Source organism: Dromiciops gliroides, chromosome 4, assembly GCF_019393635.1.
Source record: "Dromiciops gliroides isolate mDroGli1 chromosome 4, mDroGli1.pri, whole genome shotgun sequence".
Lineage (NCBI taxonomy): Eukaryota > Metazoa > Chordata > Mammalia > Microbiotheria > Microbiotheriidae > Dromiciops > Dromiciops gliroides.
In genome coordinates, this window is record NC_057864.1 from 99,599,964 (window position 1) to 99,624,115 (window position 24,152).

The following is a 24,152-nucleotide window of genomic DNA, read 5'->3' on the forward strand; positions in this document are numbered from 1 at the left end:
CCCCAAAGGTGAGTTAGGGCTATCAGGCCTGCTAGGTCTCCTCCTAGCTCTGCTATTGTGCTAGCAGGTTAGTCAGAGAAACTTCTTTGAATCCTAATTAGCAGATGGAAGAACCCCATCGGATCTACCTCCCAAGTGTCCTGTTGGGAGCAGCGCTTCTCCCTTCTGGCCAGCTGAGGTTCCAGATGTGTCCCCATCAGAGTGCCTGAGACTCAGAGATAGATGGAGGGATAGCTGTTGACGTGAATTTCAATTGCCACACACCTCAGCAGGGACCCTTGTTTGTAGGAAAAATTGCCCCTAAGGACAATAGCCTGGTGCTCTCACTGTGAACATGGGGTGAGGGGGGGATGGTGGAAGCTCCAAGGAACAGAAGATCTAATGTTTATAGACCCCATTCCAGGACTGTTGTATACACACACACACACACACACCCCTACCTGAGGGGAGGCAGTGCTATCTCCATTCTCAGCAGTGGATTCTCCCCAGGGATCTGGCATCCCAGGGATTTGTCCTGTCATGTTTATCCTAGCCCTTATCCTACTTTCCAGTTCCCCATAACTGAAGTGTCCCCTTTGGTCAACCTCCAGACTCATCCTGTCTCTTCCCTCTCACCCTCTGCAGACCCAGAATCCCAGAGAAAGAGGACAGTTCAAAATGTCTTGGACCTTCGACAGAACCTGGAGGAGACTATGTCTAGCCTGAGAGGTTCCCAGGTAACTCACAGGTAAGCCTTGAGTTGAGGGGATCTCCCTTGCTCCCTTACTCTCTTCCTGCTCTGTCTCCTCCATGGGACAACCCAGTGTCTCTCCAGCCCACCAATCGGTGCCCCAGATTGGGCAGCCGCTATTTCTCCTTGCCTTCCAATTGGCCAAATACCCTTTAACCTTTAACCCCCTCACTAAGGCCCTCCTCTTCTAGCTAAGATGTCCTTCACCATCAGTGGCTCTTGGACCACTGATCTCCAGAGGAGATCAGGGAGGGTCTTCTTGCTGTGCTTAGCACAGCTTCACACTGGCATCATTTCGTGCTTGTGCCTGCCCCCTCCATCCTCCACCCTAAATGCAGAGGAGCTCCAAGCTCCTGGCCAAGTCCAGAGACCTCTTCTTCCCTCAGCACCTCTCCCTCAGCAGCTTGCTGGCCACAGTCTCTGCCCTGACTCAATGTTTCCCTTCCCTGGCTCTGCTGGCTGCCCAGATGAGCTCATGCTGTCAGCTCTGTGGGGGGCAGTGGAGGCCAGGCTGGGCTCTAGGGGTAATGAATAGAGGAGGTAGCCAGGATTGGGAAATTGTGGGGTGTGAGGGAGAGAGCTGGGTGAGGGACAAGTCACACCCTCAGTTGAATTAGAAGTGGGTTCCTCCCCTTTCTCCTGGGGATAGAAAACTGAGAGCAAAGTTGGAAAAGCTGAGGAGATGGCAGTGATGAGAAGCCCATGCTCTCAAGCCCACGGTAGGACTATATCACGGTCCTCCAAACATTAAGTACTCAGGTATTCAGCCTGCACATTCTAAGAAATGAACACCACACCACCCCCCACTTAGCCCTCAGACCTAGGCCCTGAGTCCTAATTCCAAACCTCAGCCCTGATGCTCAGATCCCATCCTCAAGGCTGGGAGTCTTTGCCCAATGTTTTCTGTTGAGCCACTGAGGTCAGATGATGAAGCATCCCACCCATCTCCTGACAGAGAGGTGATGGACACAAGATGCAGAGAGACCTATATTTTTGGAGATCCCAACATAGGATTTCGTTTTGCTTAACTATGTATATTTGGTTCAAAGGTTTTCTTTTTCTTTATTTTTCATTGCGGGGGGGGTGGAGTAAGTGAGAAAATACATTTTTATTCATTGAAAAAAATGAAGTTACAAGATGGATCCTTGGGAATGTTTTCAAAGTCTTCCCTTCTGGGTTAGTGACTGCAACTGTGCCAAGCCAAACCTTCAGCATGGCTTTTTTTTTAAGGAAGGGAGATGGTGGAGAAATAAATCTGAGGAGGAAAGACATTTGCTGAGGGGAATGCATAAGGAAGTCCTATAGGCCTCCCCCTCACCAGGATTCAGGCCTCTCTGGTGTGTTCCTCCTATTCCCAGGTAAACAGATGAGCCCCAAACAAGCCTGGAAAACCAAACTGGTCAGTAGACTAGACCACTAGACCTAACACTAGCAACCCAGTGCACTCATGAGATTGGTTCAATTCAGAACAGGTTCTATCCCCATATTTCCTAGAGACCCCGACTTCTGAGACCCCAACTAGTCTCCACAACAACCAAGCTTGGGAAAGAACTGGGACAGTCCCCCAGGCCCTGGATCGCCAGTCAGTTTCATCCCAGGGCAGGCAGAGAGAGCTTAGTTGCTTATGGGGTCACACCCAAAATGACTCATCCCTAGAGGAGTACAACAGCTTCCATTTCCTTGGCTGGACTGACTGGAACTTGCCAGATGTGGGACAGCTGTGACCAAGGCTGTGGCTGTTTATTGTCTTCGGGAATGGGGCAATGTTCAGGAGAATTGCTCTGAGACCCACATGGAGAGTGAGATGACTTGTTCCCTCTAGGGGAGAGCTCCAGACCTCTGCCTTTTAAAGGAATGGAATCCGGCACTCCAAAGCTGCTTTTTCCCTCTCTGTGTCCCCAAGTTGGTTTCCACCCCAACCTTTTGATCAGATATTTTTACTTTTATTTTTATCATATATCACATATCATGATAGGGAGGCATGATGAGTTGAGGGAGTTAGCCTCAGAGCCAAGAAGGCCTGAGTTCAAGACCTGCCTTTGACACATATGGGTTATGTGACTGTGGATCAGTCACTTAACTTCCCTTTTTTTTTCTTTTTTTTTTTTTTTTGGTGGGGCAATGAGGGTTAAGTGACTTGCCCAGGATCACATAGCTAGTAAGCGTCAAGTGTCTGAGGCCAAATTTGAACTCAGGTCCTTCTGAATCCAGGGCCAGTGCTTTATCCACTGCGCCACCTAGCTGCCCCCCACTTAACTTCTCAATGCTCTAAACTCTCTAAGACAGAGTTGCAGAGAAGGCACCACCCTGCCTTGATAGAGGGAGTCCCTTGTACCGGTGAATCCCAGATCCGGTCCCTATTGTCCCTGGATTTCCATAGCCCTTTCACTTTCCAAAGCACATCCAGCCAACTAGCCCATCTCAGTTCTAACATAATGTGTTGGCAGATAGATTTAAGTATCCCAAGATTAGTGATGGGACAACTTGGGGAAGGGGCTGAATTGATCCACATTGTTGCTGGTGAGGCTGGGATGAGAACCCAGATTTTCTTGGCTCCCAGCAAATTTCTCTTTCCACCAGAGTCCAGTGATAAGCTCCGAGGCTAGGTCATGGCAGGGCAGGAGGGTGATGACTTACAGGTTTGATGTAGATTCAATTCCTTTTCAGAAACCTTTGCACCCATTAAGGTCCAGTTCCACTTCTACTATTTCTACTCGCTGTGATTTTCCATCTGAGAATGGATTGGGGGAAGGGGGTGGGGGGATTGGGAGTCTTGTTGGGGGAGGGAAAGGGGAAAGAATTGTCTGGAGCTGAGGGAGAGTGGCCATGGGGAAATGAAACTTGCCATTCTCCCTTTTGCTCAGCCCACTTTCTACCCCTGCCCCCAACTCTGAGGCAGGAACTGGAGACTAGTGTGGAATTGGGGGGAGGGGGTATGTCCTAATAAAGCCCAGTGACTTCTGCAATAAAGTCTCTCTTCCTGAGTCAAAGGATGCTTCTCCCTAGGACCTTGGGGCCCTCATCTTCAGCAATTTCCCCAGACTTTATTATGTCTGGGGGATCAAGGGGGGAAAGTAATTCGGGAAGAGGCTTGTTCAGCATCAGCTTGTCTCAATAGACCAACACCCCGTCTGATCATAGAGTCCTAGCTTGATGCCAACTAATATGAGAGGCTCAGCCCCAACTTTTCTGGACTTGCAAAGCCTTCCTGGGTTATCTTATCATCCTCTCATCATACTTTTTTAAAAGGCACTTAATTGGGTGGAAAACTATTTGGGCTGCTGGGTAGCGAAATTCAGACACTGTCATCCACGTTGTATCCCCTGTGAGCCCAGCACTGTTCTAAGCTGGAGGGAGAATGGGAAAGTCTTGCTGGTCCTCACGAACAATATGGAATCACAGAATCATAGAGCAAAAGTTGAAAGGGATCTTGAAGGACATCTATCTAGTCTAACCCCCTCATTTTATTTATTTTTTTTCTGGGGCAATGAGGGTTAAGTGACTTGCCCAGGGTCACACAGCTAGTAAGTGTCAAGTGTCTGAGACCAGATTTGAACGCAGGTCCTCTTGAATCCTTGCTTTATCCACTGCACCACCTAGTTGCCCCGTAACCCCCTCATTTTAGCTCTTTGGAGGTTTAGTAACTTGCTCAAGGTCCCACAAACAGTCAATTCAGGTGCTCTGACACTTCATCTCTGTTCTGTACCACAAGCTGTGCCCCATGTACTCCCTTCCTCACAAGCTGCCTCTTAGAATCCCTGTTGTTGTTGATTCATTTTTCAGTCGTATCTGACTCTTCACGGCCCCTTTGGGGGTTTTCTTGGCAGAGATCCTGGAGTGTTTTGTCATTTCCTTCTCCAGCTTATTTTACAGATGAGGAAACAGGAAAACAGGGTTAAGTGACTTGCCCAGGGTCACACAGCTAGTTAAGAGTCTGAGACAGGATTTGAACCCAGGAAGATGAGTCTTCCTGACTCCAAACCCCAAACACTGTGCACTATGGCGAATCCCCGGTTTCTTTCAAAGCTCAGCTCAAACACTATCTTCTGTATTAGGTCTCCCCGGATCTCTCCAGGGGCCAGTGCCTCCTCCCCAAAATTACCTCATACTTATTATGTATCTATTTATGTGTGTACATCTTGTCTCCTGCCCTCAGTAGAACATAAACCCTCTGAGGGCAGGGGCTATTTCATTTATGACTTGGCTTCCCTAGCACTCTGCCCAGTTCCTGGTGCATAACAGATGCTTGATAAATGCTTGTTGGCTGCCTGGTTGATGAGACAATAGGAGTGGAAGACAAGGCTTGCATTCAGAGTTCCTGATCCCTGAGGAGATGAGATTGTCACATATATAATAGCCCAAGAACACTATCAGTGGTATATGACAAAGGGCCAAATAGAGTAGAATCAAGCACCCAAACGGCGCTAAGATTGTCCTGCCACTGGGGCAGCTAGGTGGCACAGTGGATAGAGCACTGGCCCTGGAGTCAGGAGTACCTGAGTTCAAATCCGGCCTCAAACACTTAACACTTACTAGCTGTGTGTGACCCTGGGCAAGTCACTGAACCCCAACTGCCTCACTAAAAAAAGAAAAAAAAAAAAAAAAAGATTGTCCTGCCAGTGGCCCAGAAGAAGAGAGGTCAGTGCTTGAAGAACGACATTCAAACCAGGGCAATGGGTCACTTTGATATGGGGAGACAGATCAAAGGGCAGGTGGGAGAAGAGTATAGTCTGGTGGCAGAGGAGATGGCAGCTACTACTCATAAAAGCAATGCTAAGAGGCAGTAAGACACTGTGAAAAGATTCTGGGACTGGGAGTCAGTGTACTTGGGTTCTAGGCTTGGCTCTGCCAATGCACAACTCACTATGTGACCTTGAACAAGTCCCTTATCCTCCCTAAGTCTCAGTTTCCTCCTCCATAAAATGAAGGAATTGGAAAGGAGCACAAAGGAAAGAGTGCTTTGGAATCAGAAGACCTAGGTTCAAGTCCCAGATTTGCCACATATTACCTGTAGGCACATACCTGTGTGACCCTAGACTTGTCACTTAACTTCTGTAAAATAACCAATTGATTCCTAAGGTCCCTTTCATCTCTAGATCTATAATCTAGATAGGCACAATGGATAGAGCCTGGGGTCAGAAAGACTTGAGTTCAAATCTAGGCTCAGATACTTACTTGCTATGTGACCCTGAGCAAGTCACTTAACCTCATCTGTTTCCTTATCTGCAAAATGGGGCTACCTTTCAGGGTTGTTGTGAGAATCAAATGAGACAATAATTACAAATCACTAAGCACGGTGCCTTGCATAGTAAGGGTCATATAAATGTTAGCTATTTATTATTTTTTTTGCAGGGCAATGAGGGTTTAAGTGACTTGCCCAGGGTCACACAGCTAGTGTCAAGTGTCTGAGGCTGGATTTGAACTTGGGTCCTCCTGAATCCAGGGCTGGTGCTTTATCCACTGTGCCACCTAGCTGCCTCAGCTATTATTATTATTACTAATTCTGTGATCTATTTTTAAAAATCTCTTCTAGCTCTGATGATCTTTGATTCCTAAGAACTCACCTTATTCTTACCCCATAGTTCCCTGGAGATGACCTGCTATGACAGTGACGATGCCAACCCCCGCAGTGTGTCCAGCCTCTCCAACCGCTCCTCCCCACTCTCTTGGCGCTATGGACAATCCAGCCCCCGCCTGCAGGCTGGTGATGCGCCATCAGTGGGTGGGAGCTGCCGCTCCGAGGGCCCTCCAGCTTGGTACATGCATGGCGAGCGAGCCCACTATTCTCACACCATGCCTATGCGAAGTCCCAGCAAACTCAGCCACATTTCCCGCCTTGAGCTCGTGGAGTCTTTGGATTCTGATGAGGTTGGCCTCAAATCTGGCTACATGAGTGACAGTGACCTCATGGGCAAGACCATGACAGAGGACGACGACATCACCACAGGGTAAGGCTATGGTCCTTTCAAGAGCATGGCTTAGAAGGACAAAGAAGGAGCCATCTATGTTGGCCTGGTAGAGACTGGGATACTTAGGAGTTCTCTCAGGTTCTTTATATTTTAGCAAGAATGGAGATTTGATCCTGCACTTTGCCATGGTTATTTAGAGCCCTGCGGAACCTCACCACCAAGTTCTAGGCTGTGTTTTTGCTAGAAAGGAATGAGGAATTAAAGGCATCAATAAAATTGGGTGGCGAGGACAGGGGAGGAGGATATCATTTGTAAAATGTAGCTGCGTCTCCCTGTATATGGTTGGTTTGGTTTTATGGGATATAGAAAGCAGGAAATGGACTTTATGGAGGTGTGGAGCCAGTGATGTTGGATCCCCTTTCAAGTTGCAAAGGAGGTACCAACCTGAACTGGTATATGGAGATCCTTTTATCAATGTAACAACAGATCTATTCTCGACCCCCATTATAACTTATTCTCTGGCAGATTGCTACCTAGACCTCCTATCTTGGTATCATTCCTTTCCCAACCTTTTAAAGGCTCCTCATCTTTCCTTTCTTCCACAGAGACTCTTAAATCTTTTCTCCTGACTATCCCCTGTCCTTTCCTAGTCATTCTTACCCTTTGAGCAAATTCAACTGAAGGTTGGGACGCGTAAGATCCAAGTATTGTTGAAATGGATCCATGACAGAAGTCATGGGAGTTAAACATGTTGAAAGTGAAATGGAACAGGGATTGGAGTGGAGAAGGCTGGATATTGAATGGTGTTTAATGGATTGAGGAGAAAGTGATTTGGAGATCTATGAACGGCAGTGAAAAAAAGGAATCTGGCTAAGATGACATGAACTCGACTTGTTGTTCTACAAATAGGACCTCAGTCATATCCAACTCTTCATGACCCCATGGACCACAGCATGCCAGGCTCTTCCATCCTCCACTATCTCCCCAAGTCTGTATAAACTCATGCTTCTATGACACTACCCATCCATCTCATCCTCTACTGTCCCCTTTTCCTTTTGCCTTCAATCTTTCCCAACATCAGGGTCTTTGCCAATGAGTCACGTCTTCTCATTATGTGGCCAAAGGAAGCTTCAGCTTCAGTATAGGACCTTCCAGTGAGTACTCTAAATTAATTTAAGTACTGACTGATTTGATCCCCCTGATGTCCAGGGGAACTCTCAAAAGTCTTCTCCATCATTCAGCTATGTTCTCCCCTCCATTCTACCCATACTCATGCAGCAGTGACAATGGGTCCCTAATAGAAAATATGGAGTCTCTTTTCTTGGGTGTTTTTAAAGCTAAGGAATCTTCCTTTCTGAATAGGACAATTTCACTTGAGTCTTGCTTTGGGGTTAGGAAAGAAGACAATGAATTCTAGATGTCCTCTACAAGCTAAAGATTCTAGGATTTTTAAAATCAGATATTCCTTCTAATCATCAGGTCCACACTTGAAATAATTCCAGTGGGATGAAATTTGTTAAGCTTTGTTCTCTCCTGGCAAATTCTTCAAGAGCCTAGGGTCATCTCCACACTTGCATAAGACACCCAGCATCCCAGTGGAATGTTATATCTCTGTTGTCCTAGGACCAACCTATCCCAATTCTTTTTTGTTTTGTTTTGTTTTGTTTTTTGTTTTTGCTGGGCAATGAGGGTTAAGTGACTTGCCCAGAGTCACATAGCTAGTAAGTGTCAAGTGTCTGAGGCTGGATTTGAACTCAGGTCCTCCTGAATCCATTGCCGGTGTTTTATCTACTTTGCCACCTAGCTGCCCCACACACATATTCTCTCTCTCTCTCTCTCTCTCTCTCTCTCTCTCTCTCTCTCTCTCTCTCTCTCTCTCTCTCTCTCTCTCTCCCTTTTGGTGAGGCAATTGGGGTTAAGTGACCAGGGTCACACAGCTAGTAAGTGTTAAGTGTCTGAGGCTGAATTTGAACTCAGGTCCTCCTGAATCCAGGGCTGGTGCTCTATCCACTGCGCCACCTAGCTGTCCCCATCCCAATTCTAATGGAATTTTTGGCCCCAATAATTCTTAAATACCTAGTAGACCTAAGTTAAGAATTGAAGTAAATATTCCTTGTAATAAGCCCATCATCATTTCCTTTTACTGACTGACATAGAAGTAATTTTCTGTTCCCATATCCCAGTGCCTTAGTGATGAACACAATTTTAAACATGTTGAAATAATGAAAAAGAAGGAAACAGAATTAGATCAAAGGAGACACTGATTGACTCTCCAGCTGAAGGAAAACACAATTTCTCAATGGGAGTGTTTTCTGATGATTTGCCCAAGATACTCAGCAAAGAGTTACCAATTCTTTTCTATGCTCTGCCACCATGGGCAGTTAGGACTAGTTACTTCTGTCAACTTCAATTTCTTTCCCAGTAATAGTAGAATAAGATTTTTTTTTAATTTCACACTTCACAAATGAGGTAAGAAATTACTACTTGCCTTCACAATATTTACTCATCCACCCATTTCTGTTCACCAAACACATATTTGTTGAGCATCTGTGATGTTCAGGGCCCTGTTCTTGCTTACAGTTTAACCAAAAAACAATTCTATCTCTGATTGGCGACTCCCAAAAGCATTAGTTTGGGGCCCAGATCATTAAGAGCAGAGGTGCTGAAACTAGAATCCAGATCTCCCAAGTATTGAGTCTAGCATCCCAACTAGCTGTGTGAAATGGTCGTCGCCACTTCAGGCCTTGACTTTCTCATCTACCAAATGGATGGGTTAGACTGGAAGCTTCCTGAGCACCGTCTATGAACTGTTACTTGAGAAACTGGGCAGCCCTTTCCTAGGAACCCACATACCGTGTGTCCTTCATAACCATACTGTTCTTTAGAACTTCAGCTGGCCTCCAGATTCCAGCTGAAGGTGTCACCTTAAACTCACTTTGTATAGGGCTTTACTTGTGGTATGTCTTGAGGTATGTAGCACAAACCTTATTCTCCCCCTCTCTTTCCTCCCATTTTTACAAAGGAGTAAGAAGATATTTGTTATTTATTATTTAAATTATTTATTATGAGAAGAGGACCTTCACAGCTGGTGCAGGCCACCACTCCCCCCAACATTTCTTCCCTGATCAATCCTGTCATGCCAGCCATCCTGCTCTCCAAGTCAAGTGGTTCCCTATAGGTCTTTAGCACAGGGAGAAAGTCCCTGGAATCTTCACCTGGTGACTTACCCATTTGACCCTGGTGATGGCATCCAGAAGCAGGATGGGAAAAGAGGGGAAGGGAACAAGCACTGATTAAATACCTACTGTGTGCCTGGCACCATGCTAAATGTTCTACAAATAGGACCTCATTTGATCCTCACAACAATTCTGTAAGTTTGGATGCTATCATTATCACCACTTTATAATTGAAGAAAATGAGACAAAACAGAGATTAAGTGACTTTCCCAAGGTCACACAGCAAGTAGGAGTTAGAGTCTAGATTTGAACTCTGGACTCAGTGATTTATCCACTGATCCACCTAGCTGTAAAAGTAGGGTCAGTCTGGTGACCATGGCTGGGGGGAGGGAGGGGGAAAGACAAGGCTGAGGGGGGCAGGATAAAGTGTTATCCAACACTTTCCTCCCATGTTCCTTTGCAGAGCATAGCCCTATTACTAATTCAGGCTCTAAACTTTTTAGCCTTTCAGGTCCAAATAGTCCTACCTCTTATTCTTTCCCTCTCAGTCCTTTCATCTTCAGCCCCTATTCCTTTAAACTACTGGTCCCTTCTCTTTCAACACTATGAGCCCCACCCTCTGCCCTTTGGCACACGGTGATCCCTGATCAGTGTACATTTCCCTATCCCAAATCTGTTGGGGCTGAACCGTGGAAAAATGACTCAGACCCAGATGGCAGTTTGGGGAGGAGAAAAGGGGAGGGACAGAAATGAAGGAGGGGGACACAACGTTCTAGCCAACGGCTCCCATTCTCTAAACCAGGAGATCCTAAACACACAGATTAGGCTCAAACAATAGATCTTAAATCTTTATTTGGAATGTCTCCAAACTTCAGCCTTGTCCCCCTCTCCGAGATTCACTGAGACGAAAGGTAATGGAGTGGGTAGAACACAGGAATTGGAGTCAAAAAGATCTGAGTTCAAATCCTGCCACAGATACCTCCTAGCTGGGTGACTCTGAGCATATCACTTAACCTCTCTGTTACCTTCCTCCTCTGAAAAATGGGGTTTATGATGGTACCAACCTTGGAGGGTTGCTTTGAGGTTCAAATGAGACTGCATACATACACACACACACACACACACACACACACACATATGTAAACTGTTTTGCAAACCTCAAAGCACTATGTAAATGGTAGCTATTGGTTATTGGTCTCAATGAGAAAGAGAATAAAGCCCGTGATGAGACCTCCTTTTCTGATCTGATCAAAGGCTTTAACCAGAAACTTAGTCTCAATGATTCCCAGAAGAAAAAGTGACTCTCCTTCCTGAAGCATTCAGGAACACCCAAAATATGTTTCGCTCTCTGGATTTATTCCCACCCAAGCAGCCTGCTTTCTTCCTCAACCTTCTGGGACAAATTTGGAGAGATCTGGACTAGGGAAGGTCCAGCCAATTAAGCAGCTTTGAAGCAAAACAACTGACTCATGTATAGCGTTGTTTACTGCCCATTGACCCTGGGACTGGCCTGACCTCAGATGATCAGATCAGCTTGGACAGGAGCTGGACTGGAGAGGAGACATCCCTGCACACACCATGCACTGAACTCCTAATGCCCAGTCCTGTATTCGACCAATGGGAGATGAGCAGAGAGAATATTCAGCCTTGCCAACCAGAAACACAGTTTCTGCCCTCAAGAAATTCTTTGTGTGATGGAGAAGGCATAATTCCTGCCCTCAGAGTGTTCCTAGTCTAATGATGGGGAAAGCCTGTTCCCTTGGGGAGCTAGCTCTCTATTTGATGGGAGTGTCAACCTCTGTCTTCAGGAAGCTTCCAGGCTCTTGGAAAGGACAGTCTATGCATGTGTGTATACCAATACTTGTGTACAAGAATCAGGCATAAAATTGAGGGACATAAACACAAGACTGAACTAATAAAACTCAGATGAAGCTATAGCCATAAGGGTTCGTGCTGGGAGTAAGGCAAAGGTCCCTCTGCCTTTGTCTGTAAATTCTTGTATTTCCCTTTACAAAGCAGACCTGTTCCTGGGGGGGCGGGGAGCAAAAATCAAGGTTTGGTAAATTACTTCCAGTTTTCCTGATTACTTACACAACTTGGGGGCTATTTTGTCTTTGTTCTGATTGGTCTTTGGTTTTATCTTTTTTTTCCATTCCTGGCTTCTCAGCCAATCTATGCATAGAAAACCCAGAGTACACATTGATGATCCCTTTGTAACCATAAGAATTTCTTTTAAAGAAAAATATGAATAATTGTTCTTCAATCTAGGAGTTGTTTAGAGTTTGAGATTTCCATCTCTCCTTCTTGCTTTGCTTTTAGAAAAGTAGGACACATCTGTGTTTCCAATGAATCTTGCGGGGAATATGCCATGTTTGCTTCAAAACCAATCTTTTAAGTTGTTATCATTTCAGAAAAACCCCTGCCATCAGAAATGCTCTGACCCATGTCCATGACTTGGCTGCTTCTATAGGACCGGGCCATCTACCAAGCTTCCTTGTCTGGGCACTGAAAAGAACCTTTTCTCAATGAGAAATGAAACCAAGCCTTAAGTTCTCATTTCCCTAGCAGAATGAAGTGAATGGATATAAACCAGACAAGCCATGAAAAATCAAGCTGATTCTGAGACATCCCACCTCAAAAATCTCTCCTCTGACCAGGGAAGAGGATGAGAGTGGTGCCCTATTGCCTGCTGAATCCATAGTCTGAATCTAATCTACTTTTTTTTTTGCAGGGCAATGGGGGTTAAGTGACTTGCCCAGGGTCACACAGGTAGTATGTGTCAAGTATGAGGCCAGATTTGAACTCAGATCCTCCTGAATCCAGGGCTGGTGCTTTATCCACTGCACCACCTAGCTGCCCTCTAATCTACTTTTACAGCCCAATTTTACACTGTCCCCAATTGATGAACTATCCTCCAGATGAACTAAACTGCTTAAAACTCAGGATCCTAGATGTAGGGCTAGAAGGGTCTCAGAGGCCTTCAAATCCAACCTTCTCATTTCACAAAGGAGAATGCCTTTGTGTGCCTTGTTCAGAGCCATACTGGTAGATATCAGGGGGAATGATTTGAACCCAAGTCCTGTGACTGCAGTCAGTGGTCTTCCTACTACACCACACTGCCTCCCTTGCCTCTCATCCTGCCGTCCTCTGCCCCTGTGCATTGTCACACTCAATCCCCCACATCTAGAACAGACTTCTCTCTCCATATCTCAACCCATCAAAGTCCTTCTCCTTCAGTGCCCACCCAGCCCAGGTGTGTCATGAAGCCTTCCCTGTTTAATCCTCCCCTTGCTTCCCTCCTTAAATTTAGCATGTCATTGCATTTGACCTCTCATTTTTTTTCAGCTTTTGTTATTGTTATTTATGTACTTGCCTCATGACCCCTACCTAGGAGACTATAAGATCTCCCAGACCGAGGTCTCTCTTATGTTTGTTAACACCAGTAACCAGAGCCTATTAGCCTGCACATAAAAGGCATTGAATAAATGTCTGTTGAATTGAATGAAAATACCACCAGGTTCACCATATGATTCTAGCACAGCAAACACTCTTAGGATGCTGTCCTCTGTGCAGTGCAGCACTTAGCACATAGTAAGTGCTTAATAAATACTCATTCATTCATTCCTTCCTCCTCTGTGCTCCCAGGTCCCTTGCCAGGCTGTTAGTCTGAGCTCAGAGAAGGCAAATTCCTTTTAATATCAGAGAGAGCAAACATACCCATCCTAAGAAAGGCAAAACCAATTGCTGCTACTCTGTTGGGGGTCAGGGTAGGTTGCATTAACTAATATTACATGACCTTTTGGGCATCTGTCAGAACTGTTAGCTCATGTTGAACTTGTAATCAAACTAAAATCCCTGTCTTTTTTCCCCATTTAAACTCCTGTTGTCATATCTTCCCAATCTTATACTTTTACAGTTGATTTTTTAAAAGTCAAGTTTGGGAGCTTAACCATATTTCATTTCATTTTGTTAATTCCAGCTTCCTGAGATTTTTTATGCAAACCTGATTCTCTCATTCATTTTCTCTCTTTCTCTCTTTTGAACATATTTGATGTTCATCCAAACTCTTTGACATCTTCGGTATTCCTAAGCAGGCTATCTGTGGCTTCATATAAATCAATGATTAAAAAAATTTTTTTTGAAGAAGGATGGAACCCTGAGGCATGACCTCTTCCCAGTTTGACATCAACATATTAACAACATCCTCTGGATCTGGCCACTCCTTGGAGCAAACAGGCTTCATGGCACACCTGGGCTGGGCATTGAAGAGCAAAGATTTTGATGCGTTGAAATGTGGAGGGGGAAGTCTGTTCTAGATGTGGGGAATTGCATGTGAAAATGCACAGGGGCAGAGGATGGCAGGATGAGGTGCAAGAGAGACAGTGTGGTGTAGTAGGAAGAGCACAGTAGTAGGTAACAGATCCACATAATTCCTCTCTCAATCACCCTCTGTTTCTCCATCTTATTCACAAGAACAAAATAATCAAATACTTTGCTGAAATCTAATCTAAACACACTCTGCCTGAGGCAGTTCCCCTGTCTATTTATCAGCCTAGTTATTTTGTCCTATGTCAAGGCAGCAGCCAAGACCAGGCATCTGTGTGAGCTGGGCCAGGTCCAGAGCAGGATGGTTAAGGCTGAGGCAATGCTACGTATTAATCTGGCAATTGGTAGCAGGAAGGGTGAAAAGTGGTACAAATGTGGGAGGGTCAGGCTAGGGAATGCTGGAGTAGTTTAACTATGGGGAGATCTGGCAAACTAAAAATCATTCTGCATATGAGACAAAAGCAAAATAGTCTAGGTAGGTTTAAGTAGCCTTTTTCAGATGGGGAAGAGGGGGGTGATCAGAGCTGTACAAGGTATTGAGTGACAACCAAAGATATAGGCCAGAGTAGAGGAAGGGAGGATCCACTAGAGAAGGCAAGCAGCTTAAGGAGTGTGTGTGTGTGTGTGTGTGTGTGTGTGTGTGTGTGTGTGTGTGCGCGCGTGCGCGCGCGTGCCTGCGTGCTGGAGGAGTGTAGGAGAGAGAGAGGGAGGGAGGGAGGGAAGAAAGGGAGGAAGGAAAGGGGGGAAGGAGAGTAGTTAAGTCATTCACAATTGCTCATAGAACAATACTGCTCTCACTATGCACAGTGTCCTCCCAGTTCTGCTCATTTCACTATATATCAGTTCATTTGAGTCTTTCCAGGTTTTTCTGGCATCATCCTGTTTGTTATTTCCTATAGTACAATACCATTCCACCACAATCATATACCACAGCTTCTTCAGTCATTCCTCAATTGATGGACATTCCCTTGATTCCCAATTCTTAGCCACCACAAAGAGTTACTATAAATATTTTCTTGTACAATTTTCCCCCTTTTCTTTTTTTTCATGATTACTATTGTTAACTATTTCCCTCTATCCTATTCCCTTCTCCATGATATTGACTCTATTATCTATCTTCTTTCACCCTATCCCTCTTCAAAAGGGATTTGCTTCTGTCTGTCCCCTCCCCCAATCTGCCCTCCCTTCTTTTGCCTCTCTCTCTTTATCCCCTTCCCCATGTGACAGTGCTTTCTAAATTGAAAGCTCTATGTGGATGTAACATCATAGTAGTTTGTGAAGCTTTATACGTGACCACTTTCTCCCCAAGACAGGTAAGGGCAGCTGTCCAGCCCATTCCCCCCTCCCCCTTATCTCCTTAGCCTTCTCTTCTCCATGGTGAGCATCCTCCACTCCTTCAACAGTTCTTAATAGAAGATGGACTCTTCATCCCAGTCAGCCCTTTCTTGGTATACTCTAGTTGGTCAAGTGCTTTTGAAAATGTGGTGCCTTGACCTGAGCACAATATTTTAGACTTGGTCTCCTCTAGCTTATCTTGACCACCCTCTGTTCACACACATAAGTGAGAGTTAACTGTTGACAGTCCAAGGTGACAACCCAAGGAATTTCTCCCACTTATGGAAGTGATATCTATTTTCTATAAATAGCTGAACACTGGCCTTTTATCTAATCAAGGGGATAAGGAAACTGTCCTAGTCACCTGCTTTTCCATTCCCCATTTCCCCCTTCCCCCCATCCCAACCTTAGGTATCCAGGATCATGGATACCATGAGGAGGTGGGGAAAGCCATGAAATACTGGCTAGAGTTGATCTATTAAAATAGTAAAAACAGGGGGCCCAGACAAAATGACCACAAAGTTCCCTCCCAACTCTCAGCCCTTTGATGCCCTTATGTAAAACAGTAGATTGGGCATGCTATATGCTGCTCTGAAGTGTTGAGAGCCTTTGGTGTAGTGGTGAGGCTGGAACCCCAAAAAGGCAGCATGATAGAGTGTGGCATAGTGCCCTGACTTGGGATGCAGGTTGCCTACATCCAAATCATACTTGTGCTCTAACTTTCTGTGCAGCCTTGGGCAAGTTACTGCCTATGTTGGGGCCTCAGTTTCCTCATCTGTTAAATCAGGTGATGAAGACTCACTTAGGTCTTTCCCAACTTTGACCATGAATAAGCCTATGAAGGGTCAAAAATAGTTATTTTTCTGAAGGGTCAGAAAAATAGTTTCCTAGAGTACATGGGCAGAGGCCCTCAATGTTTCTAAATGACATGGGCAAGCTTGATCTTTTTTTTTTTTTTGGCAGGGCAATGAGGGTTTAGTGACTTGCCCAGGGTCACACAGCTAGTAAGTGTCAAATATTTGAGGTTAGATTTGAACTCAGGTCCTCCTGAATCCAGAGCCAGCATTTTATCCATTGCACCACCTAGCTTCCCAGCAAGCTCAATCTTGAAAGGGCTCAGGGTGAAAAGATTTTTTTTTCCCTAGCCACTATCTTCCAGGACTTACTTATTTCCACAGTTTGTTTCCTCTGTGTGTGGGTATGTGAAGAGTCTAGTCTTCCTCTTCCTGTTCCCCTCAAATTCCTACTTCAGACCTAACAAGTTAACTACCCTCTTTTCCCCCTCTATCCTCCTTCTTTCACCTTTATTCACCCCCTTCTCCCCTCCTCCAACCTCTGGAAATGATTTTGGAACTCAGGACACAGATGGGATTAGTTTCCTCCTTGACTTTAAAGTGTCATGACAGGAAATGTAAGCAAAGTAAGCCCATAAGCCTCTGCCCTCAGAGGCTTCTCTAGAACCTGCTCTTTGCTCCAGGAATCCTTAAGCCCAGGGTTTAAAGAGACATTTCCAACCTTACTGACAAAGTCTCAGCCTCTGGAAGTCACTCTGAAGAGCAACTGGGCCAGGGCCATTTACCCTCTTACTTGCTGAACAGCTACCATTGGGAACCCAAGTCCCTAACAAGATACACACCTGACCCAACCACCTCTGAGTACAGGAAGCCGCCCAGATGAACTAAGGAGGGACTCTGGAGTCTGAGGAGGAGAGAACTACTGTGAATCCAAACCAAAGGGAGACTGAACAATGTTGAGAAGAGAGCAGCTCTGTTCCTCATCTCTTTGGGGGGGGGGGGCAATAAGGGTTAAGTGACTTGCCCAGGGTCACACAGCTAGTAAGTGTCAAATGTCTGAGGCCAGATTTGAACTCAGGTCCTCCTGAATCCAGGGCTAGTACTCTATCCATTGCACCATCTAGCTGACCCTCCTCATCTCTTCTTCCTTGGTCTCTCTTGGCCCCTGACCTAACAGGCAGTTGGTTTATGCTAGGTGTGTCAAGATTGGCATGTGCCCACAGAACCAACATCCCTAAGAGAGGGCAAATGAGGATCAACCCTTTCTCTATTCAAGCTTAAAGAGAATTGGTTCCTGTCATTGATTACCATTTAAGTGGAGACAGAGGAAAATAACAACAATAATAATATTTATATCATACTTTTTATAATTTTATCTCATTTGATCCTCACAGTCACCTTGTGAGGTAGGTTTTATTATCCCCATTTTGTTGTGGTGGTGGTTGTTATTCAGTTATATCCAACTCTTTGTGACCCCTTTGGGGATTTTCTTGGCAAAGATACTAGAATGGTTTGTCATTTCCTTCTCCAGCTCATTTTACAGATGAGAAAACTGAGGCAAATGGGGTTAAGTGACTTGTCTAGGGTCACTCATCTAGTAAATGTCTGAGGACAGATTTGAACTCAAGTATTCTTGACTCCAGGCCTGGTCCTCTATTTACTGGACCACCTAGATGCCCCTTATCTCCATTTTACCAAGAGGAAACTGAAGCTGAGAGACTCTGAGCCTTGCCATCTAGCTGCTATGTCATCTAAACTACAGTGTCGGGAGCAGCTAGGTGGCGCAGTGGATAAAGCACCGGCCTTGGATTCAGGAGAACCCTGAGTTCAGGTCTGGCCTCAGGCACTTGACACTTGCTAGCTGTGGGACCCTGGGCAGGTCACTTGACCCTCATTGCCCCACCAAAAAACAAAACAAAACAAACAAAAAAAAAAAAAACCCTACAGTGTCCACAACAAGAGATACATGTCTAATGTATCTGATAGCAGATGACTCTTTTTGTGCACCTATGCATACAAACAACCTTGCTAGCACCTAGTATTACTTAGCCCCTCTAAGCCTCAATTTCCTCCTCTGTAAGAGGAAAGGGTTGGAATAGTTGGTATTGAAGGTTGCTTCCCACTCTGACTTTGTGATTCCATGATCCTACCACATTTTACAGAGGAGGAAACTGAGGCAAATGGAGTTAAGTGATTTGCCCAGGGTCACACAACTAGTAAGTATCTGAGGCAGGGTTTGAACTCAGAAAGATGAGTCTTCCTGTCTCTAGGCTTGGCGCTCTGGCTACTACACCACCTAGCCACCTTATGAGGGAAGTGATAGCACTCTTCAAATATCCAAAGGGCTTTTATTTAGAAGACAGTAGATAAAGCACCTGCCTTGGATTCAGGAGGACCTGAGTTCAAATCTGGCCTCAGACACTTGACATGTACTAGCTGTGTGACTCTGGGCAAGTCACTTAACCCTCATTGCCCTGCAAAAAAAAAGAGAGAGAGAAGAGAAAAGCCATAGGTGGAAGTTGCCAATATGCAAATTTAAGCTGAATGAAAGGAAAAACTTTCTAACAACTAGAACTACCTACAAAAGTAAGACTTTTACTGCCTCTCAGAGCAATGAGTTCTCCATTGTTGACTCAATCAGTCAACAAACACTTTAATACTAGTCACTGCACTGAGGCCATTGAGGAATAAAAAGACGAGTAACACTATATTTTTGCCTTGAAGGGCCTTACAAATCTAGTAAGAGAGCTGAAAGAGACATAAAGGATTGTCATCCAAAATAGACCATATAAGTCCATGAGAGAAGTGTGGGATCAGAGGATTATTTCAAATTGGAAACAATCAGGGAAGCCTTTGTGGAGCCAAGGCCTAGAAAGAGGATGAAGATTTCCAAAGCTTGAGGATAGCATGACAGTCAAGGCATGGAAACAATGTGCTGGATGAGTTTGGGGAAGGGCGAGTGATTCAATATGGCAGAAACATTGAGTCTGTGAAGGCATTCGGTGTGACATTAAACTGAATGATTATTTTATAGGGGGAAACCACTCTGTCCTTAGGGTATGATTATGTTGATGCATAATTATGCTGCAGTCTCCGTAGAATGTGTACATTGAGTTGCTTCTCCAGTAGTAGTAATGGACATCGACCCTGAAACCATCTCTCCCCAGCCTCTTTTATGACAAAAGGCACAGTCTGTGAGATGGTTATTAGGAGTGTAGCCTGAAGCTGTGTGATAGTAAAGCCAATGGGGCTGTTCAGTGGGTCAATCTGGCGACCTTGGACTGGTTGTCACCATGTTCTAATTGATGGAGAGGACTCTGATTGCTGGTGGTGTTTGTGTCTAAGGGGGAAGGAGGACTGAGTGATCTGGTTGGGAGGAGCCCACAAGGTATGACAATGAGGTACCCACACAGCCTATTCGGGGTTAAGGTCAGAGAACAGTATCTGTGAGAGTCCAACAAGGGAAGGGAATGGGGAAACCAGGTACCACAGAGAGGCGGGCATCTGCTGTCTGGTTGCCATGACAACTGATGCAGGCTAAGGAGGGGCCCTCCCTGCCTGTATGTCCTAGTAACCCACAAGCTAGCTCCTCAAGTTTTCATTATTACTTGGTTATGCTATTTGATTGAAGCTCAGGGTATGGGGGGGGCTGGGAATGGAGACCACCTTTCATGTGCCTGCTACCTACTTGTCCCCTGGCTTCTTTGCCCCTTCTCTTCTTTTTTCTGTCTCTTTCCTTTCCCTCTCTACACCCTGTGCTCTGTGACAAATGTGACCGTTGGGGTGGTGGGGAGAGAATGAAACTGGAAAGTGTCAAGTTGTTGTAATCCTAGAATTGAAGAATTGGCAGGATCCTCCAGGACACAGGAGATAGCATTTCCCTAGAGGAAATGTGCTATAATGGAAAGAACATTCTATTTGGATTCAGAGGACCCAGGTTCAAATCTTGGACCCATCACTTACTAGCTGTGTGATTATGGGCAAATCATTTACTTTTATGAACTTCAGTTTCCTAATCTGTAAAATGGGTTTAACAGTATGTGTTATAACAGCCTCAAGGGATTGGCTTGGGGGAAAAACACCTTATATTAATGAGAGCTATTATTATTATTAACTCAGTAACTCGTGACAGTCTTCCTATGTGAGACCCCCTTCCCTGATTCTGTTGAATCATGCCTCTCTTCCTCAAAATCCAGCTTAAAATGCACTTCTGGAGGCAGCTAGGTGGCACAGTGGATAAAGCACTGGCCTTGGATTCAGGAGGACCTGAGTTCAAATCCAGCCTCAGACACTTGACACTTACTAGATGTGTGACCCTGAGCAAGTCACTCAACCCTCATTGCCCTGTAATAATAATAATAATAATAATAATAATAATAATAAATTTTTTAATTAAAAAAACAAACAAACAAAAAAAAAAACCCTGCACTTCTTCCAAAAATATTTCCCTAAATTAACCTAACTAATTCTTACTGGTATGTTACTCAGTGCCCTCAGTAACGTTGAGCTAGTCACTTAACATTTCTAACCTTCATTGTGCTCATCAGTAAAATGGATGAATAATCCTTTCTCACAAAGTTGTGAGGAAAGGGTTTTGCAAATTTTAAAGTACTAGCAGAAATGAGCTATTATTCTAACTTTCACCTACAGCCCATACTATAAGAATTTGTCTTTTGTATGTTTCTATGTAAGTGTTCTGGAGTCCTCTTTCTCCATGTCTTGTCTTTCTCCTTTGACCTTGGAGCTTCCTGAAGGCAAAGACCATGTCTTCTCTATCCCCTGGATCCTTCCCTTCCCAGCACCCCCTAACCCAGGGATGACTGACTTTAGTCATCATCAGAGACACCCGACATGCTCCCGAGTGAATCTTCCAGTGTATGCTTCAGCCTCTAGGATGGGGGGCATGCTCTGTGGAGGTTAAGGAAGGGGACTCCCAGAAGCTCAGGGCTGAGGACGGAGAACACAACTTAACCTTGGTGAATACAGAGCTTGTTTGAATCTTCTCTCAAAGGCAGACCTGTTCCCGAGATGTCCATGTGGGGCCAGCCTTTGCCCCCCGGGCTATCGAGTGTCCCTGAATGGGCTTCAGAAAGCCATTCAGTGTAGGCAGTAAAGAGCCCAACAGACAGGTCGGGGAGCTCACTAATTGAGTGGCTGCAGGGAATGTGGGTCACTATAGAGGAAAGTCCCATGAAACGATTGTTTCTGCGTGTGGCTGGGGATGAGGATGCAGTAGAAATGAGCAGACACAGAGAAACCGTGGTTGGGAAAACAGGCAGATACCAAGGGAAGAAGGTGAGAGAAAAGAGGGTGTCAGACCCAGAGAAAGTAGGTGCCTAAGAGACAAGTCAGTGCCAACTGCATATGTGAGACATACAGAGAGAGAATGTGGAGAGGCAGACGTGGTATTGGGGGGGCTAGATGTGTAACAGCTAGATAAACACAGAGTGAGTATTTGTGATGTCATACACAAAAGGCTATGGATGAGAGATAAACAGACACTATGTGTGAGGGATTCACACAGAAAGTATGTGTGTGAGAAGGAAGGAGCAGATACAAAGAGGCTGTGTATGCATGAGATAGACACACAGCAGGGCAAAGAGACATACAGAGACACGGTATGAGGCAGCCAGATGCACAGAGAAACTATGTGTCCAAGCAGTGGTTGGACACTGGAAGGACACATACAGAGAAGAGTAGTCAGCTCTACCCCATGGGCCTGGGCCCAGGGCTTGGGGAAGCCACACAAGTCCATCCTTCCATCCTTCCTCCCTTTGGCTGATCCAGGACTCAAAAGGTTCTTTCTCTCGGACTGCTCTCCCTCTTATATTGAGAAATACTGAAATTCTCTACTATTTAGCCTAGGAGAAAGGGGGTGTTCTCCCTTAACTAATTCTCGGTGTCATTTATCATCGGGCCCTTTCCCTGGTATTCTTCTCTCACTGGTCACCTTTCCCCTGGAGTTCCTATCTCTGTTGAGATGTTCCTGGCCTCTGTCACAGCCACCCAAAGATATGTTGACATGGAACAATTTAGGACTGAAATTATCCTGTCCAAACACATGCCCCCACATACCCAAAACCAGAGTTAGGGTCAGCCAGGGGGGAATCTACTGGGTAACAGTTTTATGGGGTGTCGTTTTATCCTTCTAGCATCATAAAAAGGGGAGAAGGAGATGAAGTTTAAAAACTGACGACCTCCATTGTCTCTCTAGCCTCCCCACTCCCATCCTGAAAACTTCAGTGTCCTCAACGTGTCCCCAAATGCACTAGTAAAATAGTTTTACCTCGCGCTTGGCTATTCTACACACAGCTGCAGAGGAGCCTGTCCTGGTGTTTCCTGGTGTGAGCTTATCTAGAACTCTAGGACCAGAAACCTCCTTGGTCTAGAGCCCTTTGGCTGAGAGATCCACCCTTTTCTAGCTCTCAGCAGGTTAATTCTTCAGGAGGGGGAATTTTTGAGGATTTGGTGATTGGTCAGTCGGCAATGCTACATTTTCTGTTTCCCCTCCCATCTCGGTCAGCCTTCCTGTCCCTGGCTTTTGTTCTCTCTCAGTGCTCAGGGACCATTTGGGTGGCTAGTGGTGGGGAGGCCCATACTAGTGGGAGGTTGGGCTGTCCTGAAATAACTAATCCTCAACCTCAGGAATCTCCCAAGCTGGGGGAGTTGCTCTCCCATGCACACACGTGCACACACACACACACACACACACATATTCTGCCTGCTGCAGCCAGCTGTGGACCTCAGCACATCCTGTCTGCGGCTCAGACGAACCGTCAGGCTCTGGCTGAGCCTCACCCCGCAGAGAGCTGTAGCCCCTCTCCCACCTCTTCTTCCCACTGCCTAGGAATAATCCCACCCCCACATCCCACATCAAGACGACATTTGGGTTTTTAGGGTGAAAGGACAGCATCGGATCCTCACGGGCCTAGTCAAATCCTTTCAATGGAGGGAAATACAGAGAGTTCTGGTGGCTAGGTATAGGGGAGGCCCGATAGAGTGAGGCTACCCTCTATTCTATGTCTTCCAGCTGTGGAGAGAGTGAGAAAAAACAGGAGATTCTCTGAGGTTGGGTAAATATTTATGGAATAGTAATATAGCTAGGGTCAGCCCACCCCTCTGGCGGCTTCCTTTGCTAAGCTGGAGAAACAGCAGCTGGGATTGAGTCTGTGCTGACTACTTAGAGGGATTCAAAGGCTTTTCGGCATCCTGGTCCTAGAATCCATGCCCTCCCCCTCCCCTAGCCCTTCATCCAGTCCCTAAATGAGTGACCCTCTAACTCCCACTTGGGATAAGGAAATGGACAGGAATAGGGCTTGTCCCCCTGATGTTAGAGGATGTCAGTTCTGACACCAGTGGGGGGAGATGGTGGGAGGTGGAAGGGGGGAGGTCTTCTCCAGGATGGGAAAGAGGGAAGCATCGCTAGCTCAGGAGGAGCTAAGGAGATCTTGGGAGCCATGATCAAGGATTCCATGAAACACCAATGAGTCAGCCAAAGATCAGGACTCAGAAATCAAGGAGCCTGTCCATGGTCATTGTAGAGATAAAATAGCTCTGGAAAATATATATTAAAGGGAGGAGGTGAGAGCCCTCTATTCATATATGCAGACAAGGGATTGATATTCTTATTATCCTAATTAGTGATTCGATCAGAGTTACAAATGAAGATTGTGAGAACTTTGGCATCCAGGGCCCTGACCAGAATCTGAGGATTAGCAGGGAATGCCCTAACCCCCACCCCCGAGCCCGTGCAACCTCCAACTCCAGCCTGGAAAGGGTTAAATCACTGTGGTTCCTCTTCCCTCCCACTGCCCTACCATTCGGGTTTAATTATTTCTCTGTATAATCAGCCCTCTCCCTGCTTCAAAATGCCAAGCCCCCA

The 24,152-nt window shown here is 45.6% G+C and overlaps 1 protein-coding gene across 8 annotated transcripts in view; it reads left to right on the forward strand.

Moving 5' to 3' along the window:
- The window catches only part of NAV1 (neuron navigator 1), a 381,557-nt gene that overhangs the window by 261,669 nt on the left and 95,736 nt on the right, over positions 1–24,152 (forward strand). For all 8 annotated transcript variants that reach the window (XM_044000374.1, XM_044000373.1, XM_044000375.1 and 5 more), the window contains exons 5-6: positions 625–727; positions 6,313–6,678. In XM_044000374.1, coding sequence (XP_043856309.1) covers positions 625–727; positions 6,313–6,678 — 469 coding nt within the window. The remainder of the gene's footprint in view (positions 1–624; positions 728–6,312; positions 6,679–24,152) is intronic.